The sequence below is a fragment of the Amyelois transitella genome, chromosome 3 (assembly GCF_032362555.1).
Source record: "Amyelois transitella isolate CPQ chromosome 3, ilAmyTran1.1, whole genome shotgun sequence".
Taxonomy (NCBI): Eukaryota; Metazoa; Arthropoda; class Insecta; order Lepidoptera; family Pyralidae; genus Amyelois; species Amyelois transitella.
In genome coordinates this window covers 6,554,654-6,574,085 of record NC_083506.1, presented here as the reverse complement: position 1 = coordinate 6,574,085, position 19,432 = coordinate 6,554,654, and the positions used below count along the sequence as shown (strand labels likewise).

At 33.8% G+C, this 19,432-nt stretch overlaps 1 protein-coding gene across 1 annotated transcript in view; it reads left to right on the top strand.

Annotated features, from left to right (window-relative positions):
* The first annotated feature begins 5,126 nt into the window (after positions 1-5,126).
* Positions 5,127-19,432, top strand: part of LOC106135448 (lachesin) — a 75,571-nt gene continuing 61,265 nt past the window's right edge. The window contains exon 1 of the mRNA XM_013335740.2: positions 5,127-5,492. Within this exon, the coding sequence (XP_013191194.1) occupies positions 5,327-5,492 (166 nt within the window). The 5' untranslated portion in view covers positions 5,127-5,326. The remainder of the gene's footprint in view (positions 5,493-19,432) is intronic.

Here is a 19,432-nt window from a genome sequence, read left to right as displayed (position 1 = left end):
ACGCAACAAAGTTTATCTGAAGACATCGTGGCACTTTTGTAGTAAAATCTGTCTTTCACAAAAACAAACACAAACTTGGGACTCCTATCTCAAATAATAAGGTACTTTTTACAGGAGTCCTATCTCAAAATATCTGCACAACACAGTAAACACAGTCAGAGTCCAATCTCAGATGATAAAATCACACGAATATCCGGAAGAACAAAGCTCGACTCAACGGAAGATTCCAAACTCCAAATAACGACAAGTTATCAGCACAAAACAAAGTGCAAATAGGTAAATACACAGGCACCGGTAAAAAACAACAGAAAGAAAGTTTACAGGTGTTCGAATCGAATTCAATCAAAACTTACTGCAAAACTTATTTGACATAAAAAACTGTCACTCATTTTCCAAACGAGTATTACAGTGTTGCTATTATAAATAGGCAAAAGATACCTAATGTTAATTCAAGAATTGCATTAATATGTTAAATACGTATTAAATATCGCAAAGTTCTGTAGGTAGTAACTTTATTCTTGTATTTTTGTAAATTTAGTTGTTCAATTTTCATTTATTACTTTTGTTTTATTACTTATATATTTTTTATTGTTTTAAAATATTCTACTAATTCTACTATGGTTTCTAATGGTAATTCTAAATGGAGCAATGCGATGAAATAAAGAAGCCTCAGGTTAATAGTGACATTATATGGAAATATATTACATCTCTTTTTGACTCATTATACGTCAGAACTTCTTGGTTACTTGTATGGAGATTACTGGCACTGGTGCTATCTCTGTCTCTCTTACTCAAATTCAAATTCAAATTCAAACTTTTATTTGCATAATATGAGTACAACAAGGTCTTAAATATAATGTATAACAGATCTTCATATTTACCCTTTCGGGTGTTGCAAACATTTTTATGTATTAGTAGACATACAAACTTATACATAAAGGTACCTACTTAGTATCACATTATAATTTTAAATCTAATTAGAATTGTTTAAACCTAGTATTGCACAATTTATATTTATCTGTTAATAGGTGCTTATTTATTATTATTGTAAATATTTATAATGTTCTAATGTTTTCAAGTTTACAATGTAAAACTATTATAATCCTACTACCTACTTATTTAAATTAAGGTACTCATCTATAGAATAAAAATTGTTTTGAAGAAGCATAGACTTAATTTTTTTATTAAAGTGAGTTAATTTATTTTCATTTTTTATAGAATTTGGTAGTTTATTATAAATTTTTATTCCCATATGAAATGGGCTTTGGTGGAGCATTTTTATTCTTGCAGGTTGAATGCATAAGTTATTTTTATTTCTTGTGTGATATGTATGTGTATCTTTTATTTGAGTGAATAAATGCTTATTTTTGTGTACAAATTGACATATATCCTGAATGTAAATTGAAGGTAGTGTTAGTAATTCAAATTTTTTATAATATGGTTTGCAGCTTTCAGTATTTTTTATTTCTGCTAATATTCTAACACATTTTTTCTGTAATATAAATACTTCATGAGCACTACTGCTATTACCCCATAGCATTACCCCATACTTTAGCCAGGAGTAAGCATACGCATAGTAAGCCGATAGTGCAGTTTCAAGATTTGTGCAATGTTTTATTTGATATAGTGCATATATAAATTTACTTAATTTTGCTTTGACATTTTCTATGTGACTTTTCCAGTTAATATGAGAATCTATATGTATACCTAATAAATTAAAAGTATTCACTGTTTCTATATCTGTTTTATTATATTGAATAAGAGAAGTATCTAATGGTGCTTTGTTTACAGATGTAAATTGCATTAGCTTTGTCTTTTTGTAATTTATTTCCAGGTTATGATCACTAAGCCATTTTTCAGCTATATTAAGTTTATCTAATACTATTGATTTTATATCTATATTACTATTATTATCATGTCCAATCAAAATTGACAGATCACTCTCATACGAAGGATCTAAAAATGAATTTATTAATCCTGGCAGTTTTAATAAGGATAATGAGAAACTCTTATCAAAATATTGCATTGTCATCGGTCCTTGATACGTGTGCAAAGTTCCAAGTTGATCAGACGTTTAGAAATCAGTGAAAATTAAGCTCAAAGATTCCGTTACATACATACATACATACATACATACATACATACATACATACATACATACAACCCAAGCTAATAAAAGCGTAGTAAAAATTAAGACAAATATATGTAAGGCCCATACAATAGATGTGTTTTTTTTCGTAATTTTTGGCTCAATATTAATAACGGTAACAGGTAGACATTTACAATTTTCATAGAATAGATGGATATTACCTTAAGAAAGGAATTAAATAATAATAAAGCAATTATTAAAGGAGCTCCCACGTACGTACGTACGTATCTAATATTTAAGTAATTTTATTAGTCGACTTTAATAAACAGGCAGAAACGTGAATATAAAAAATAAATATTTAAATTACAAACGTGATGATGGCACCTTTGTAATTTAAATATTTATTTGCAAATCCGACTCGCATTTGGCTGGTTTTAAGAGACAATTTGAAGTAACTAGATACCTAATTAAATTCATACCTACGTAGGTACACACATACTTATATTTACCATGTCTTAATCCCTTACGAGGTAGTGAGACTCATCCATAATAGGTAGTACCTAAACTTGTTTTATTTCATTGGAAATAATTATCTGACCAATAATGGTTGTATTCCAAGTACTAGTAACAATTGACCCCTACCTAATATGATCATCGCTTTTAATAAGAGTTCAACTTAATTTAGTCCCTTCCATATCCTAGAATATAGATACGCAAACTCATGCATATTTTTAAAACATCATATTTAATGTTAGCCTATAATCATATTTTTGTAGGAAAGTATCCTAAAAATCTAACTAATTAATCGATACGGGTATTATCAATTGATTATGTTGTTATGAGTTGATTGATTCATTGATTACTTCGTCTAAAACTCTAAACAGATAAACAGACAAATGAACAAAAATTCTAAAAGCTATTGGCATATCAATATAGCTCTAGCACATAGGTAGCTCTGTTTACGATTTCATTATATGTACAGATTTCATTATTTACGTTACGTACGTTTATTTAAATTACGTAGGTACTTAACTACTTATTATTAATTTTGCCTTTTACACATTGAGTATTATGGGAAATACATAAAATATTGCATATATATTATATTACAATTTAGATCGAAGTGTTCGGAAATTTTAGTTTTGTCAATGAAGTATGTTCATTAGTATTTTTTGGGTTCTGTGGAAAATGTACGTTCGTCCATTCGATCGTTACAGCCGTTTTATTCGGAGACTACGAGTAGGCGTGTGTACTGTAAGGTTGAAATCTAAAAGCAGATGCTTTCAATAAATTGCAGTGACGATTTCTCTAAGATCGAGAGTTGTGATAGTGTTTGGTACGTTTTCTATCTTTCTATTGCTTGAATTGACGTTTCATTTAGTAATTAGTTAATAATAGACATGAAAATATCAGCTATTTCATACAAAAATGAAAATGTCAAATTGTATGAATTTTTTTTTTGCGATTTTAAAGTGTTTCCTTAATGAAAGAGTGAAAGTTGTTCAGATTGACCGTCTGAAGAAACGATTTTCTGATTTTGCGCACTTAACAGTACACCCTATATAACAAAAGCTGGAGCTACCCCAATTATAAACACCAGGAATCGCCACTGATATATTGCTATAAAATTGCCCAGTATGATTGATTAAAATACCTAACATTATTACGATTACTACTCCTGACTTTCTAAATTGATCTATGGAATAATAAACATTCAATGAAGTAAGTTCTTCAGTACAATGAGGTTAAACGAACTTTCATAAATATAGCAGGTAGTTTAGGAGGTACAGGGATGACTTTGATATTAACGTTTAAACGATTAGTGGGGATCTAAACAGAGTCTTCAAAAATGGAAATTCAATTTTTAAGATACGAATGATACACTTTGTGCGGCAGTCTGACTAGTTCTTGACCGTATTTTTTACAACTTATGTATAGTACCTAAGTAGGTAAGTAAAAGTAAGACTGCATTTACTGCTGTATACTCAAGTCTGATGGATTTATGCTAAAAACAGCATAGCGAATGTTACCTAAAATTTTTGGTACTTTTGTTCTTTTATTTCTAACCACCGATATCGAATTTTTAAGGACCTACCTACATTTGGCCACTTCTACACTATTAAAGAAGGGAAATGTTAGAAGAATTTCCCCGTAATCGCCGGGTAGATATATATAAAAAGAATAAAGAGTGTGGAGGCAGGACATTTCTATAATAATCGTAGCAAAATCCAAAGACCCTGCCTACCCCTGTGGGAAAAAGGCGTGATGGTATGTGCTTATGCATGCTGTCCTTTACTCGCCTTTTCAGATATCCAAAGGAGATGGATTGGTACTTTTCTGTTTTGCCAAAAATAGGTTCTTATAGTTACCAATACAAGACAGATAGGTAAGTGGTGTTACTCCATGCTCTAGTATTCGTATTTGGTTTGAGGTAGGAAGTCTTGTATTTTGCTATCACTAAAATTTTCAAAATAAGATTTTCTTAGTAAGCTCTTACCTAGCAAAACTTTGTTTTGACCTCGCTCCGAAGTCGACAATACTGTTTAGAGTTTGTTGGCAAGAATAAAAACTTTTCCACGCACGCCTAAACTTTCAGAGAGCCCAACGAGTTTTCTCTGGAATGCCATTAGAATACATTAAAATGCGCATAATATTGCAGGTAGGCGTGGATGGATAATTGGTAAGTAATAGGTCGTCGAGGTAAGGTCGGAGCAGTTCTAAGGCGCTATCTTAATCGGGCAGCGTTTAAGCTTATTTATGTCGCAATAAGTTATCAGAAGGCTAATTACGGCCGCGAAACCACCTGTCCGCTATCATCTGTACATAGGCCTTCGCATATACTTCCGTCCGTCTTACGCGCGGTCCCTCCCCCGCGGTGCGATTGGTTGGCGAGGGTCCTGCGTGCGCAGCGGCCCTCCTCGCGGCCTGCTGCCAGACGATGCGACTCCGATGGAGCCGGACGCGGGCGCGATGTGTGCTCGTGGACAGTGCTGTCGCGACCACGCCGCATATTCACCGTCGATCCGCTCCCGCTGCACGTCGCGCCCGCTGCGACTGCATACGACCGTGCTTCTCAAACTTCTCAAGATACTGATTACGATACAGACACTACCATATAAATTTAAACTTAACCCGAATTGTTATTTTATCTGCATTAAAACTCTTTAAAAGTTAGAAAGAAACTTAAAGTTTTAAGTGGTCACTAGAAAAAAAAACGTTCAAAGTTGGTGATGTGATATGGCCAAGTTCCGCCACAATGGTTGCGGAAGCGGATCGCGAGCGCGGCTCGTTCTAGCGAGCTGCGCATGGGCATGCGCCGCTGTTTTCTCGCTTGCCGCTGCCGACGCCCATGCCGATGTTGACACTTCGACAGGTCTTGGAGACAATACACTCACAAATTCAGGTAAGTAGGTACTTGACCAATGAAGAGAGAAAAAGTGATCCGAAACTCTACTAACTAGCTCTTACTTGGGAAAATGAAACTCAAATTAAAATGTAGAAAACTATATCAACGTATATAAACGTTTAAACTATACCATAGGTGTAAAAGGTATCCTACTTAATCTATTTTCTGCAAGGTGTAGAAAATTATTAGTAAGTACTGCCTGTCAGTAGGTAGGTACTATGAATAAGTAATATTAAGGTTTATTATTAGGTAATGCCCTAACTATTTACAAATTTACCGATTTTTGAGGACTTTTTCTAAAGTTTGAATAGCATTTCGAAAGAAATTTCTAAAGAAATAATATAAAATTTCTTAATGTTATGTTATTTTATTTTTTCAAATTTCTTGATTTTATATTATGTATTTTATTTTTATTTCTTTAGTTTAATTAAATTAAATGTTCAAAACTATTCAAACTTTAGAAAAAGTCTTGAAAAATCGGTAAATTTTTACTAATAGGTACATAGCGCGCGCTTACTGAATTTACTTACATTCAGGATGTTTAAATGAGTTATTACAAACAGTGATAAAAGTACTGGTGATAACCTCTTAGAACCCCTGTGATATAGTATACTCAGAATTTGTAAAAAGTTGTTTTTTATGTCTAAATTGATAAGGATTATATTTATATTCTTTAGTGCCGTGTGGTTTCTGGCACTAAAGAATAGTACCACTTCATCTCTTTCTCATATGTATGTCGTAAAAGGCGACTACGGGATAGGCCAATAATTTGGGATTCTTGTACGCAATGGGCTAGTGGCCTACATGGCCTGTCGGTATTTTTAAGACTGTCGGCTCGGTCTATCCCGCAAGGGATAAAGACGTCATAATATGTATGTATGTAAGTATATTGTTTTTAAAAGGCGTATTGAGTATTGAGTGAATTGCGTATGTAATAAAAAGGCTAAAAATAAAAATTGGAACCATAAATTTTGGCCTATTTCTCTAGTTTGTTTGTGGTAACTAAGTAGTTTTTTTTTAACGGTATTGACAGTAATTTGAGCTTTTTTTGTTTTTTAATGAAATCTATAAAATACTTATTTAATAATTTACTTACTTAAAATTATGAGGGGTAGGTAACCTATTAAAACTATTTATTTACTTAAGTATAGGTAATAACATAAAATAATTTATTTAGGTAGGTATACGAACGTCTATATGGCAGACGACGGCGAAATATGGAAAATAAAACCTTTGTATTTTTATTAAAGAAATCGAAATAAAATGACAAATTATCTCGATTTTTGATTTACGAAGTGTTTTTTATTGAATCGTTTTTATTAATCAGAACGTAATACGTAACGCGTATTTTTTGGACTTCTGTGTATTTAAAGAGAAAAGATTATTTTTCAATGGTAGCTCAATCACTTTTAAAATACTTGATTCACAAAAAATATGTTTTTTGATCTTCTGCTTTAACTACAGATTTATTATTAGAAAAGTGCCCGACTGCGACACAAAGCTACATTATCAGAGCATAACCGAAATCATGCAAATCTGAGGTTGAAACCACTAAACGGTTTGATTTATTTAATTGAATTTCTTATTTTAGTAACATATAATAGCGTAAGGTTTGAATATTTTACAAGAGGCTAGACTAAATTTTCATACAACTTAGATTATCTTTATTTTATTTTTAATTTATTTAATGCAAAAACCCACTGCATGAAATAAATTAACGATAAAATTATTATTTTTTTGTTAGTTATTGTAATAAAAATCAGTTATAAGGCTATTTCATCTATTCATTGTGAAAAGATTTTCATTGAAATCCATATCAAACTTTGGAATTGTAACCATGACTAAGTTATATAAAATACCATGTAGGCGACTCTTGTAAGGGTCACGAGCATCTTCACTTAGTCGCCTTTTACTATAACCATTGAAAAAAGAAGTAGTGGTTCTAATCTAAAGTAACTGATTTTTAACTATCGCGTTGCATTATACTATTTATAACGTACGTACCTTTATTTTACACATCTCGGACATTTTGAATCATGTTGCAATGATCCGTGGTCACTGAGCTATATACATAAAAATCCAAGATAAAAGGTACGTTGCGTACGCGTTTAATACCTGTATTATTTATTACTAGCTGTTGCCCGCGACTTCGTCCGCGTAAATTTCGAGTTCAATCTTGATCATACAGATACAGACAGACAGACAAAAATGTAAAAAAAAATTCTCTATCCGTTTCAGTCAAAATATTAAAAAATATTAAATGTACAGACAAAATATTTTTACCGTTTTATTATATGTAGTATTTTGATTTTCAGTTTTTTTAAATAAAATACTCAAACAACACAAAAAAAATATTTTTAATAAAATAAATATCTTGTTTATGTTCGGGCTCGAACTTGGACCGACAACTTCACAGTCTCACGCGCCAACCACGGGACCATCGAGGCCGTTGCCGTGGTACATACATAGGTACATACATATGGTCACGTCTATATCCCTTGCGGGGTAGAGAGAGCTAACAGGCTTGAAAATACTGAATGGCCACGTTCAGCTATTTGGCTTAATGATAGAATTGAGATTCAAATAGTGATAGGTTGCTCGCCCATCGCCTAAAAAGAATCCCAAGTTTGTAAGCCTATCCCTTAGTCGCCTTTTACGACATGCATGGGAAAGAGATGGAGTGGTCCTATTCTTTTTGTATTGGTGCCGGGAAACACACGGTACTAAAGTAGACTAACAAACCAAAAATCTTTTTACGTGAGAATTACGCATGTTATGTGCGGCAAAACCAGAATATTATTAAACTGAATTTCACATATATTTATATGTTATAGGTATTATGCCGTCGTACAATGATAAATGACTTTGAATTTTAAATTTCGTAACTTATTTGCAGGCAAACTCATGCCTTGAGTTCATTCAAATGTCGATAACTTTTTTTTAGTGAACCGATTTTGATGAAACAAACTTTAAATGTTCTGAGTTAAAACAAAGCAATTGGTGAAAGTTTGAAGTAAATCGGTTCAGTACTTTTGGAGATAATCGTGATCATACATACAGACAGACAGACAGACAAGAAATTAAATAAATATATTTTTGCTTTCTATTATTCATTCTAAGTGTTCCTCTATCCATTTCAGTCAAAAATACTAAATGTACAGACAAATAATTTTTACTGTTTTATTTTATGTATAGATGATAAACTAGAGGCCGCCCGCGCCTTCGTCCGCATGGAAACCCTATCAATCCCGCGGTCACTCCGGGATAAAAAGTAGCTTATATGTTATTCTAGGTCTTCAGCTACTACTGGGTTTTTGCGTGAAAGTGCATCCATACTCACAAACTTTCGCATTTATAATATAAGTACGATAATACAGGTAGGTATTAAACGCGCACGATAGTACCTATGTATCCCAAAGTGCCAGAAACTACACGGTACATATTACAGGAAAATTCCTGTAAATATTTCTTATATATTATTAGTGCTACGACGGTTTTCATTATAATCGTTATTTATTAAGAATGACGAGTGGGCGGCGTCTGTATAGAACAACACCTACATTCGTACATAATGTGAATAAATACTTTATGTGTTTAAAACAAGCAGCTCTGTATTAAGATTTAAAAGTCTGGTGTATTGTTACTTATTTCGAAAATACCTATAGGTGTGTTACAATAATACGCATACATACATATGTGCAATTAAGTGTAATACTTGTAAGCAATTAAGCTTTTTAAAAATAATTTTAATATAATAAATTAATTATGTATTAATACAACATTGCAATAAAGTATATGATCTAGGAGTATGATCGCTGTGAAATTGAGTGACCGGATAAGAAACAACGTGATAAGAGAATGTTGTGATGTGAAAGAAGATCAAGTTACAGGAATAAAAAAGAGTATATTAAGATGGTTTGGTCATGTGGAGAGGATGAATGAAAGCAGGTTGACTATGTGAGAGTGTGGATGGAAAGCTAGGAGTGGGAATGCCTAGACGAACGTTCCTTGATCAAATTAAGGATATCCTGGCAAAAGGTCAGGTTTAGTGTACCTGAAACTGCCGAGCTTGCATGAAACAGAGTTATGAATGTGGATGAAGCGAAAGAAGAATGCAGAGATTGTGGTAAGTGGAACGATGTCTTTGCCTACCTCATCTGGGAAAATTACGTGATTTTATGTATTTAGGTATGTTACGACCGGGATGCGAGTTGTTTTTAAAATTTAATCAAAATCTCCCGTTTCCTTTCCGAAATATTTAGAACTTCAATTTAAGGTTTCCAATTTTCTAGCAATAAACGATCTCTAAATATCTCTAATTATTTTTTTTTATCGATTTGAGTACAATGACAATTTATGATTGAGAACATTAAAAGGTGTGGTGACTATCTGTTTAAAGCAGCTTTACAAATACATTATGTTTGTGTCAATATTTCAAGTGTTTAAACTAAACAAAGAATCAATCCCCTTTTAAACATACGAAATCATAAAAGTTATTTTCAGCCGGGTTGTTATATCGTTAAGTACTTAAATCACAATAATTTGCATTTATCAAATTGGTATCGCGTATGGATTGCATTGTTGTTAACGCTAGACGGGTGGCACAGTGATGCCAGTAATTCGGCTAGTCATAAATTACTCGTTTAACTGAATTACGCGAGTTGAAAGCATTCCAGCACCACCAAATGCGAACCATTTGCATTCGCCTGCAACTCCCGCGGCCACTGATATGTAGGCATTCGACGCACTTCGCAAAATGAGCTTTGAATCAATGAAATTTAATTAGTGACGAATTTGCCGTGGACGTGTCATGCCGAGGAATTCGTTAAAGTAAATAATATTAAAATAATTGTGCCAATCAGTGCGGCAAATTTGGTGATAATTGAAGACAAAATAATAAATTACAGTTATTGCTGGTACGAGTATTGTGTGCTGCACTGTTAATGTACATTGTGATCGATTATTTACAAAACTGTACCTATTACTTCAAGCATTTAATTAACGAAATAAAAAAAAATACGAATACGTAGACGGCTGCCCATAGCTCCGTTCGCGTTTGAAACTTTTTTTTGTTGTATGCGAAGGGTTTGGAAGCTGCTATTTGAATTTCGTATCCATCATAAAGCCAAAAACTGAATGTTGAACGTGGCCTTTCGGTCTTTTCAAGACTTTTGGCTCTGCCTACCCCGCAAGGGATAAAGATGTGACATATGTTTGTTTGTAGGTATGTTGGTTTTTGTTCCTGTGGGAATACAGGCCATGCCAAATTGAAGTTACTACCTTTAAGGGGTTTGTAGCAAGGCTGTCCAAAATCAGCATAATATTTAAAAAAATGATACCAATTACGACTATGTTTAATTTTCATTTACACTAAAATAGCTAACAACACAGCCAATCCAACAATGCAACACTGTCTGAAATTACAGCAATGCAATTATTTGAAAGCTCTGGCTGTCCTTTCATTGAAGTTCCTCGGCTGGAACTACCGATAACTGTGAACACTGTAACGAATTAATCAAAATTTCACCTCGGGCCTAATATGAGCCGCGATTTTGGGCGTTAACAATAGCGGAGGAGGCGCACTCGAATCGAAGTTGAATCACTACGTACATTTGAGATCCTTTGTTGAGACCGAGTAATGAAAGCGCTAGCTGATAATAATTTACGAACAGCAGAAGTGTCGTTGTTTAATGGCGAAAATAGGGGTCCGAGGAGCATTCCAACGGGCGGGCGGGCGTCGGCTGGACTGACAACCGCGCCGACACCAAACTAAAATAATTATCATCATTGTCCTGGCCACGGCGAGCGCTTTAATTGTTCATTTACATTTGCAACGATGATACCAGTTCCGAACTATTTCCCCTGGCGTTTATTTTACTCGCGCCGTTCCGCCGCCGTGTTATTGTCCAGGGTTAATGGTCTGAAAAATAGAAATGAATTGCAATTTGTATAATATTATTTTTATAATCAGTACGAATAAGCATGCATGCCTACAGCCTTTAAGTGATACACTTATCCACATATGGACACACACTACTTTAATACAGTTGGACTTAATTAACTTATTCCATGTTATTTTCGTTTCATCGCAATCATTTTTATTTTCGTATCGAGGCAACGTAATTCAAATGATAGAACCTACGAGAGGATATTGACATAAGCGAAATTTAGCATACAGATTGGACTTTCAGCAGTTATATAGGTTGTTTACCTTTATATCAATCCATATATATAATAAAATTGTAACTAACCTGTTTGTACTTGAGAGAATAGGCGATCTCTAAATGACCAACAAAAGCCAAATCTGATTTTAAAGAATTTCTGTCTGGCTATGTGTTTGTACTCGTATCACGCGAAAATTATTGCACCGATTTGCTATTTTTGTAAACAGGTATAAAACAATACCCCCTACCCCTCTAAAGGGACAATGCTAGGGTTCAACATTTATGTCAGATTTCTTTTAAATGCTTATGAAGTTGCGGGCAATAGCTGGTTTCAAAAATATTACAGGAACTTAAACAATATTAACCTAGTGAATTGTAAAGTATTGTATGTAATAACAAATATGTTATAATCTATTGTGGTAACTGGCCCCAATAAATACCCAAGAACATTTGTTTCAAATCTTACAATTATGAAAAATGCGAAAACTTTACATCTAGAATGAAGGTTGAAAAATCAAATGTAATTTTCAAGTGTGGTTCTAATGTTAGTCAATGCACCTAAATTCATCACTACATATTCACCTAAAGGAAAAGTATAAGACTTTGATAAATTAACTATCTAGGACTCTTAAATAATACACAACATCGTTCTTTTTAGCTCATATTAGAAAGCGGGGCGCCAGGTCCCGAACCATAGTGATAGGGGGTGCAACTGAGAATACGCGAAGATTAGAGAGGGAGAGATTTTCCTAAAACTTCTAGAATTCAAAAATCTTTAGTTTCTTGCTAGAAAAGTATTTTTAAGAATCTATAAGGCTGATATGAATCTATAGAAACAGATAGCCCATAGTCACAAGATCTGAACACCACTTCCTTTTTCTTGAAATTTTCGAATTAAGCTTTATACTAGACAATCTACGTGGACTGAGAAGTAACTATTATATCTGTAATAATAATGTTGTATGCCCATTAACTGAGAAAATATAATAAGTTCTAATATAAGCCAAAAAGCTGAACGTGGACTATTAGTCTTTTTAAGACTGTTGGCTCTGTCTACCCCGCAAGGGATATAGACGTGACTATGTGTATGTATGTATATCAGTTCTTACTGCTCGCGGTATGAATTTTTTGGAGTCAATAAAAGTGTTTTAATTCTCTAGGTTTATTTTACGAGTACTTTGCACTTAAGCAAGTACCAAAAAGCGTACAACATTACGAAATTAAATTACAAGACACAGCCGCGGAGTCCTCCCGCAGCATTAATTTGTATCAAGAATTTGTAGAGATTTAGCCTCAGTCGGGACTGAGTGTTCATCGCAGCCGGCGAGCGTTAACACTTATTAAGGGGGTGCATCCCTGCGACAGATGTAGGGGAGGACCCGCCATTTGCGTAATGTCAGGAATGGTTACACTCGATTTAATAAAACTCCGACAACATTTCATTCTGAAGAATTTAAGAGTCAATTCGTTTTAAACGCCACAGTAGCATAGCGAGAAAAAACCGTGAGCCGAAACGTGCCGAGAATACATTGGCGAGGCTTGGATTTCTTATCGGCGGCAATTGAGATGAGTACTTATGGCTTTTCGAGTGGCTCGGCTTCGTTTAATTTGTTGTTTCAGCGTGGAATTTTTATTAACGTCTCCCCTCATTTTACATTTCGGGGACGTGCTCCTTATTGGCAAGTCAAGGTGACGAGAAAGTTTACTTTGTCATTTTATTACTTGTATCTATTTAAAGTTAAATAAAGTAATGTTTATATGCTTGTCATTGCGTGAGAATGTTTAGAATATTATTCGTTTTGCTCTTCTTAAGTAGAAAACGTCACACTCTGCGGAAATGGTGTAAAGTGTTTTCACATAGTTGTTCATTCAGTTCTTAGTAACTCGAAAACGTCACACTCCGTGGAGATAAAGTTCTGTACACATCTTACTTGCAAATATAATCACATTATGTCCAAGCTTCTATATTAGCTGTGCGATGGGGTTCAGAAATTAATAGCAACAGCGAGCGCCTCGATCGGAAAACATAAGGGGACCACTCAGCAGATGCTTATCTCCACACACTCCACTTCTATCAACAATTCCGCCTCCATATCTCCCGTATTATGTGATTTAGAAACTTATTGTTCACCTTACTCAATTTTATGATACAAACAAAAAAATAAATCATGAATTTCTATGGCAACTTAAGCCATTTAAGTTCAAAGGTTGTTTCAAGTATTAAATTCAAATATAATTGAAATCTGAATAAAATTATGTGAAAACATAAAACTTTTCAATGATGTAACTAAATAATGATAGTTCACGTTGTATTTACACTTTTAATTTTCGTAGGCGAGTACTACGAAACAACATAATGACGCTACGAATATTCGTAGCACCATCTGCACGTGCACTTATTTTTTTATTTTAGTCTGCTGAATATTGTATAAAATAGGAATTTTAGGTAGGTATATACCTACTTAAGAACGGCATTTTTGCACATCACAATTGTACATTACAATGTACAGTCAGCTGTGGATAAACCTGACAAAATCAACGTCGTTTTGTAGTAAATACAAGTAAAGGGCTTAGTCACCCGCAAAAGTTAACATGTGGTGCGTAAATGTGACTAAACGTAATTAATGATCGATTGTAGCTTGTCGACCATAGAGAATGGACTATGCAACCCCTGCAAATCTTTACCGGCACAAAATAGTAGTCCCAAGGGAGAGGCGCGCCTTTTAATTTGCGAGCATTAGGGGTGCTTTGCCCTTGTAGAATACATTTTTAAATCTCCCGTTTTCGGATCGATGTTCGTACACCTGACAAGTCTAGTTACTGCTATTTTAAGTTTTCGTCTGATATGTATTAACGAAAATTAAGTTACGTACTCGATGTTATAAGTATACGCTCGGGCTTTGGTCTACCTATTTTCATTCACTTCATAATATATATACTTAATTCATAAATTTTAAATTCAATAACTTTCAATTTACCAATCTTCTTCCTCCTGGCGTTATAAAATCGTTGTAGCCTATAGAAATAGTTGATTAATAAAAATACACAATAATATACTATTTTTTTCCAAATCTACATAACTGACAGTGATAAAGTGAAAGGACTCAGGGGGAACATTGGACTTACACAAGATTATCCTAAATGTGCTTTAACACATCTGTAAAGTTTAACACCATCTTTGATTACTTTGCATCGCGTCCGATATATAAACGGAGGCAAGACTGGCCAAGAATGTTAAATTACGGAATTGCTTTAGAAAAATATAAACACACGTATATATCACATATCATGTCTGTATCCTTAACGAGGTTGATAAAACCAATAGTCCAATTAATTAAATTATCAGACTCGAAGACTTCAATCTCTCACTTGTCTTTGCGTGTTCCCAGTTGCACCCTCTGCCGCAATGTTTCGGGGCCTGGTGTTCTATCCGCCTACTTCGCTCATACTTGAAAATTTAGTAATCTGGAATTAAATAAGATTCATTCAAGATTCAAGATTCAAGTTAGGTTGCTAGCTAATTGCCTGAATGAGTTATCCAATATTTGTAAGCAAAGAAGTCATTTAAAATATAATTATTTCTTACGAGTATTATTGATTTACAACATCTGCTTAATTCTCCAGGTTTTCTGCAACAATTTACCAATACAACTCAAGTCTATGCGTTTCAAGTCTATTCGTTGTTTGCATACTCTTATAATTGTAATATAGGTATCTGAAGATGGTACCTATTCTAATATGTATTCTATTATGTAATACATACCATGGCATTTACTGTAAAGTAAGTACGGATCACATAATAAATTTAAAAAAAATCCGCAAAGGGATAATGTCCTGTTGGACAATAGTTTTCTTTAAAATTGAAGTAATATGGTGATTGTGACTAAATCATTTAAAATTTAAAAATTGGATGCTTGTACGTGTTTCTGCTATTAAATAAAATGATTCTTGAATTTATTTTGTAGCACGGTAGGTACAGAGTCGAGTGTCGCAGTTCTCCTGCTGTGGGATGCGGTGTGCGGCAGCGATTGCTCCCAGCCATTAAATAAAGGGAATGCAGATGTATAACTTATGTATATATTTTTTATAATGGATTGAGAGAAAAATTAAAAAGCAAGAAATATATGCTAGCTTACGCACGCTTTTCCAGACCCGTAGTAATAAAAAAGTCTATGTCTTTTGCCAAGGTCTAAACTATATTTGTATCAAGTTTTAACAAGTTTTCATGGTATCGCACAAACGAATAAATTTACTACCGCGATTATAGTACTAGCTTTTAACCACAGCTTTGTCCGCGTGTATTTAGTGCTATTTACGAAAAGCAACAAATTTAAAGCCATTTACAAAAACCGACGAAATAAGCACCACCAACAAAAAGCAAAAAGCGACGAATTTAGCGCTTTTTATAAAAGAATACAGGTTTTTCGCAAATCCCAAGGGAACTATAGTTTATAACGGGATGAAAGGTACTCTATGTCTTACGCCAGACTCTTAATTATATATATGTACGTGATATAAAAGAAACAAACATACAGACAAATTAACTTACTAGCATTTATAACATTAATTGGGAATAGTTGCGGGATGTGTATGACAATCATGTAGTATATATAGTATATATTAAAATAACTCACAAAAATTGTTTTTAAACTATGTATTTACTTAATTAATGGTCTTTAAGAAGTTGGCATAAATATTATCACCCCTCAATAAAGAAGACATACCTACAGAAGAGTTACAAGGTTATGCTAGACTATTTCGTTAATCTAAGCTGAATTGGAAGAAAATTGTAAGGTCTTCTGAATTTATCGTAAAGTTACAATTCTCTTTAGCTTTTATTTTGTTACCCAAGCGATTTTAGAAGCCACGCTCTGCACTGCACCCTTCACCAATTTAAAATTCATATCATACTGGCTTCGTAAATTACTTTTCTCTTACTATCTCGACCAAATCTTAAAAGAAATTGTAGCTGGTAAATTAGAAGGCTCAGAAACGGTTGCCAATTTTTAGCTTTGTATAGAATTTCTTTGGATTTTGTAAAACATATTTTATCAAATAAGTTTTGTTATTCTTCAACACACATATAATAAAACTAAAGTCGAGTGTTCTTACATTTAATATTATTTCAAAAAACTAATAGGGAGCGATAAAAGGAAAATAACATATATACATATTATCACGTCTTTTTCCCTAACGAGGTAGATAGACCAGTCTCGCAGTGACCGAAAGGCCACGTTCAGCTATTATTGCCATATATAGCATAACGATGGAATTGAGATTAAAAAAAATTAAAGAAGAGTAACAGAAACCAAAAAAAATGGGAATAGGATACTATATGTAGAATTACCTATACGTCTAGATAATTTTAGTTTCTACAGGTTCCCCGTTAAGCGACATACACGACATATGAGTTCGGTTATACTAAGTCCTAATTTACCAAGGATAGGATGACGACGCGGGACGCCATTGTCATATAACTAGACTGTAATAAGGCGTGGACGTGTCTAATCGTAAATCAATTTTGTTTCCGAAAAACGACGATATTGTTATTGGTGAAACCACACGCGCCCCCGGCTGTAATATGAGACGGCTACTCCGCCGTAATGTTTATTTGATACATGTAATCGCCACATGATGTATGGGAGCGATCGAGGATCGTCGTGTTGCAAAATGTTGAGAATGCAGGAATGGAACTCGTGTATGAATAACCAAGCAAGCACTTTTATAAAAACTAGCGACATATAAGTATAAACCATTCTCAGACTTTATTCCCAACTTGACAAACAGGAATAAAATCCGTCCACAACTTACTGAGATTAGCGCATACATACAAACAGAGAAAATATGGGGGTCTTTATAATATGTCATGAAAGCGTTCTTACATAGACCCATTTTTTTGTTACAATTTTTTCATATTTATTTATTCGTCTATTAAGTGTAGGTTAATTTGTTTTAAAATTAGGATCTTAGTGACCTTTTTTATCATATTGCCCACAAAGGCATACCACGCATACACTCTACTTTCAATATTACTATCACACATTTAATCTACTGTAAACATTGATCTTAGATACACAAACTCTTCCAGATGCTCTTCTCTTTTTCTTTATTTCTTATTCTATTTTTATTATATAATCATTATTCTCTACTTTATTTTAATTTAATAACTTACAAATTTATAATATTTATATGTAAAAAATAAAAACATACATATGATCACGTCTATATCCCTTGCGGGGTAGACAGAGCCAACAGTCTTGAAAAGACTGAATGGTCACGTTCAGCTATTTGGCTTAATGATAGAATTGAGTTTAAAATAGTGACAGGTTGCTAGCTCATCGCCTAAAAAAGAATCCCAAGTTTGTAAGCCTATCCCTTAGTCGCCTTTTACGACATCCATGGGAAAGAGATGGAGTGGTCCTATTCTTTTTTGTATTAGTGCAGGGAACCACACGGCATATAAAAACATTTAAAAAAATAATTTAGTTATCTACCAGCAGCGGAATTAGACTCAAACTGCCGGTAGTTAGGACTGCAGAGAAAGAACTTTTCTGATTTATTATTATTATTATAAAGCTACCGTGCATGCAGTTTACCATCTCCTGCAACTCCTAAGACAATGATGAATCAATAAAATAAAATATTTGTAATAATCTGTGCATGCAAGAGAGGCCTAAAAACAGTAACGCGCTATAAGACTTACACATTTGGGTTTTCGTTATTTGGTGGTCGCGCGGCCACCGCACTCGCCACTCGCCGAGTCGTCGTCCGCTCACCACTCGCTTCGACGTAAGGTTTATGATGATTATTCCCTCTAAATGATGATTTATTACAGGATTAGGCAGGCACCCTGTCCATTTTGAGGGGAGGTTGGCTTTTTTATATCATAATACGATCCTCACATTAAATCAGAAAGAAATCGGCTTTGGTGAATATAAATGATCACGTTATTTGTCCTTTTAATAGAGGGGTTATTAAATCGAACAGAGATTGTTAGCACTTAGTACCTATCTCTTATTTTTTAAATATAAACAGTGTCGTGTGGTTCCCGGCACCAATAGAAAAAAGAATAGGACCACTCCATCTCGTTCACATGGATGTCGTCAATGGCGACTAAGGGATAGGCTATAAACTTGGGATTCTTCTTTTAGGCGATGGGCTAGCAAACTGTCACTATTTGAATCTCAATTCTATCATCTGTTTACCCCGCAAGGGATATAGTCGTGATTATATGTATGTATGTAAACAGTAAAAAAAAATTGTCTGTGCATTGAGAATATTTTCAAAAGAATAATTTATATCAATATAAAAATAGTAAGCGAGCATGCATTTGAAAATAAAAAAGTTTGTATGTTGGTATGTTTGAGTGTTTGTGTTTTTGTGTGTTTGTTTGTATATGCTAATCACCGGAACTACTGAACGGATTTGAATGAAACTTTTTTTGTTGTACAGCTCTTATGCCTGTTTTATTTTGAAATTTTGAAATCTGGTACAGCTGATGTCGAATTATAACAACTCAGCTAAACTATAGGAAATATCGAAATAACGTCTTAACAAAAGTTGTTCAACCTGATCAGCATTTTCTGTTGACGTATAAAAATCGAAGATCTGGAACACCTGATGCAGAATCATTATATACTAAAGGGACCAGCTACTACAGCTACTCTGTAATATGTCCCGAAATTTGAGTAAATTTAAAAACCTTAACCTTCGTATTTTCAATAACACGCAAACGGAGTAGCGAGCGTCAACTAAGTTATTAAAATAAAGATT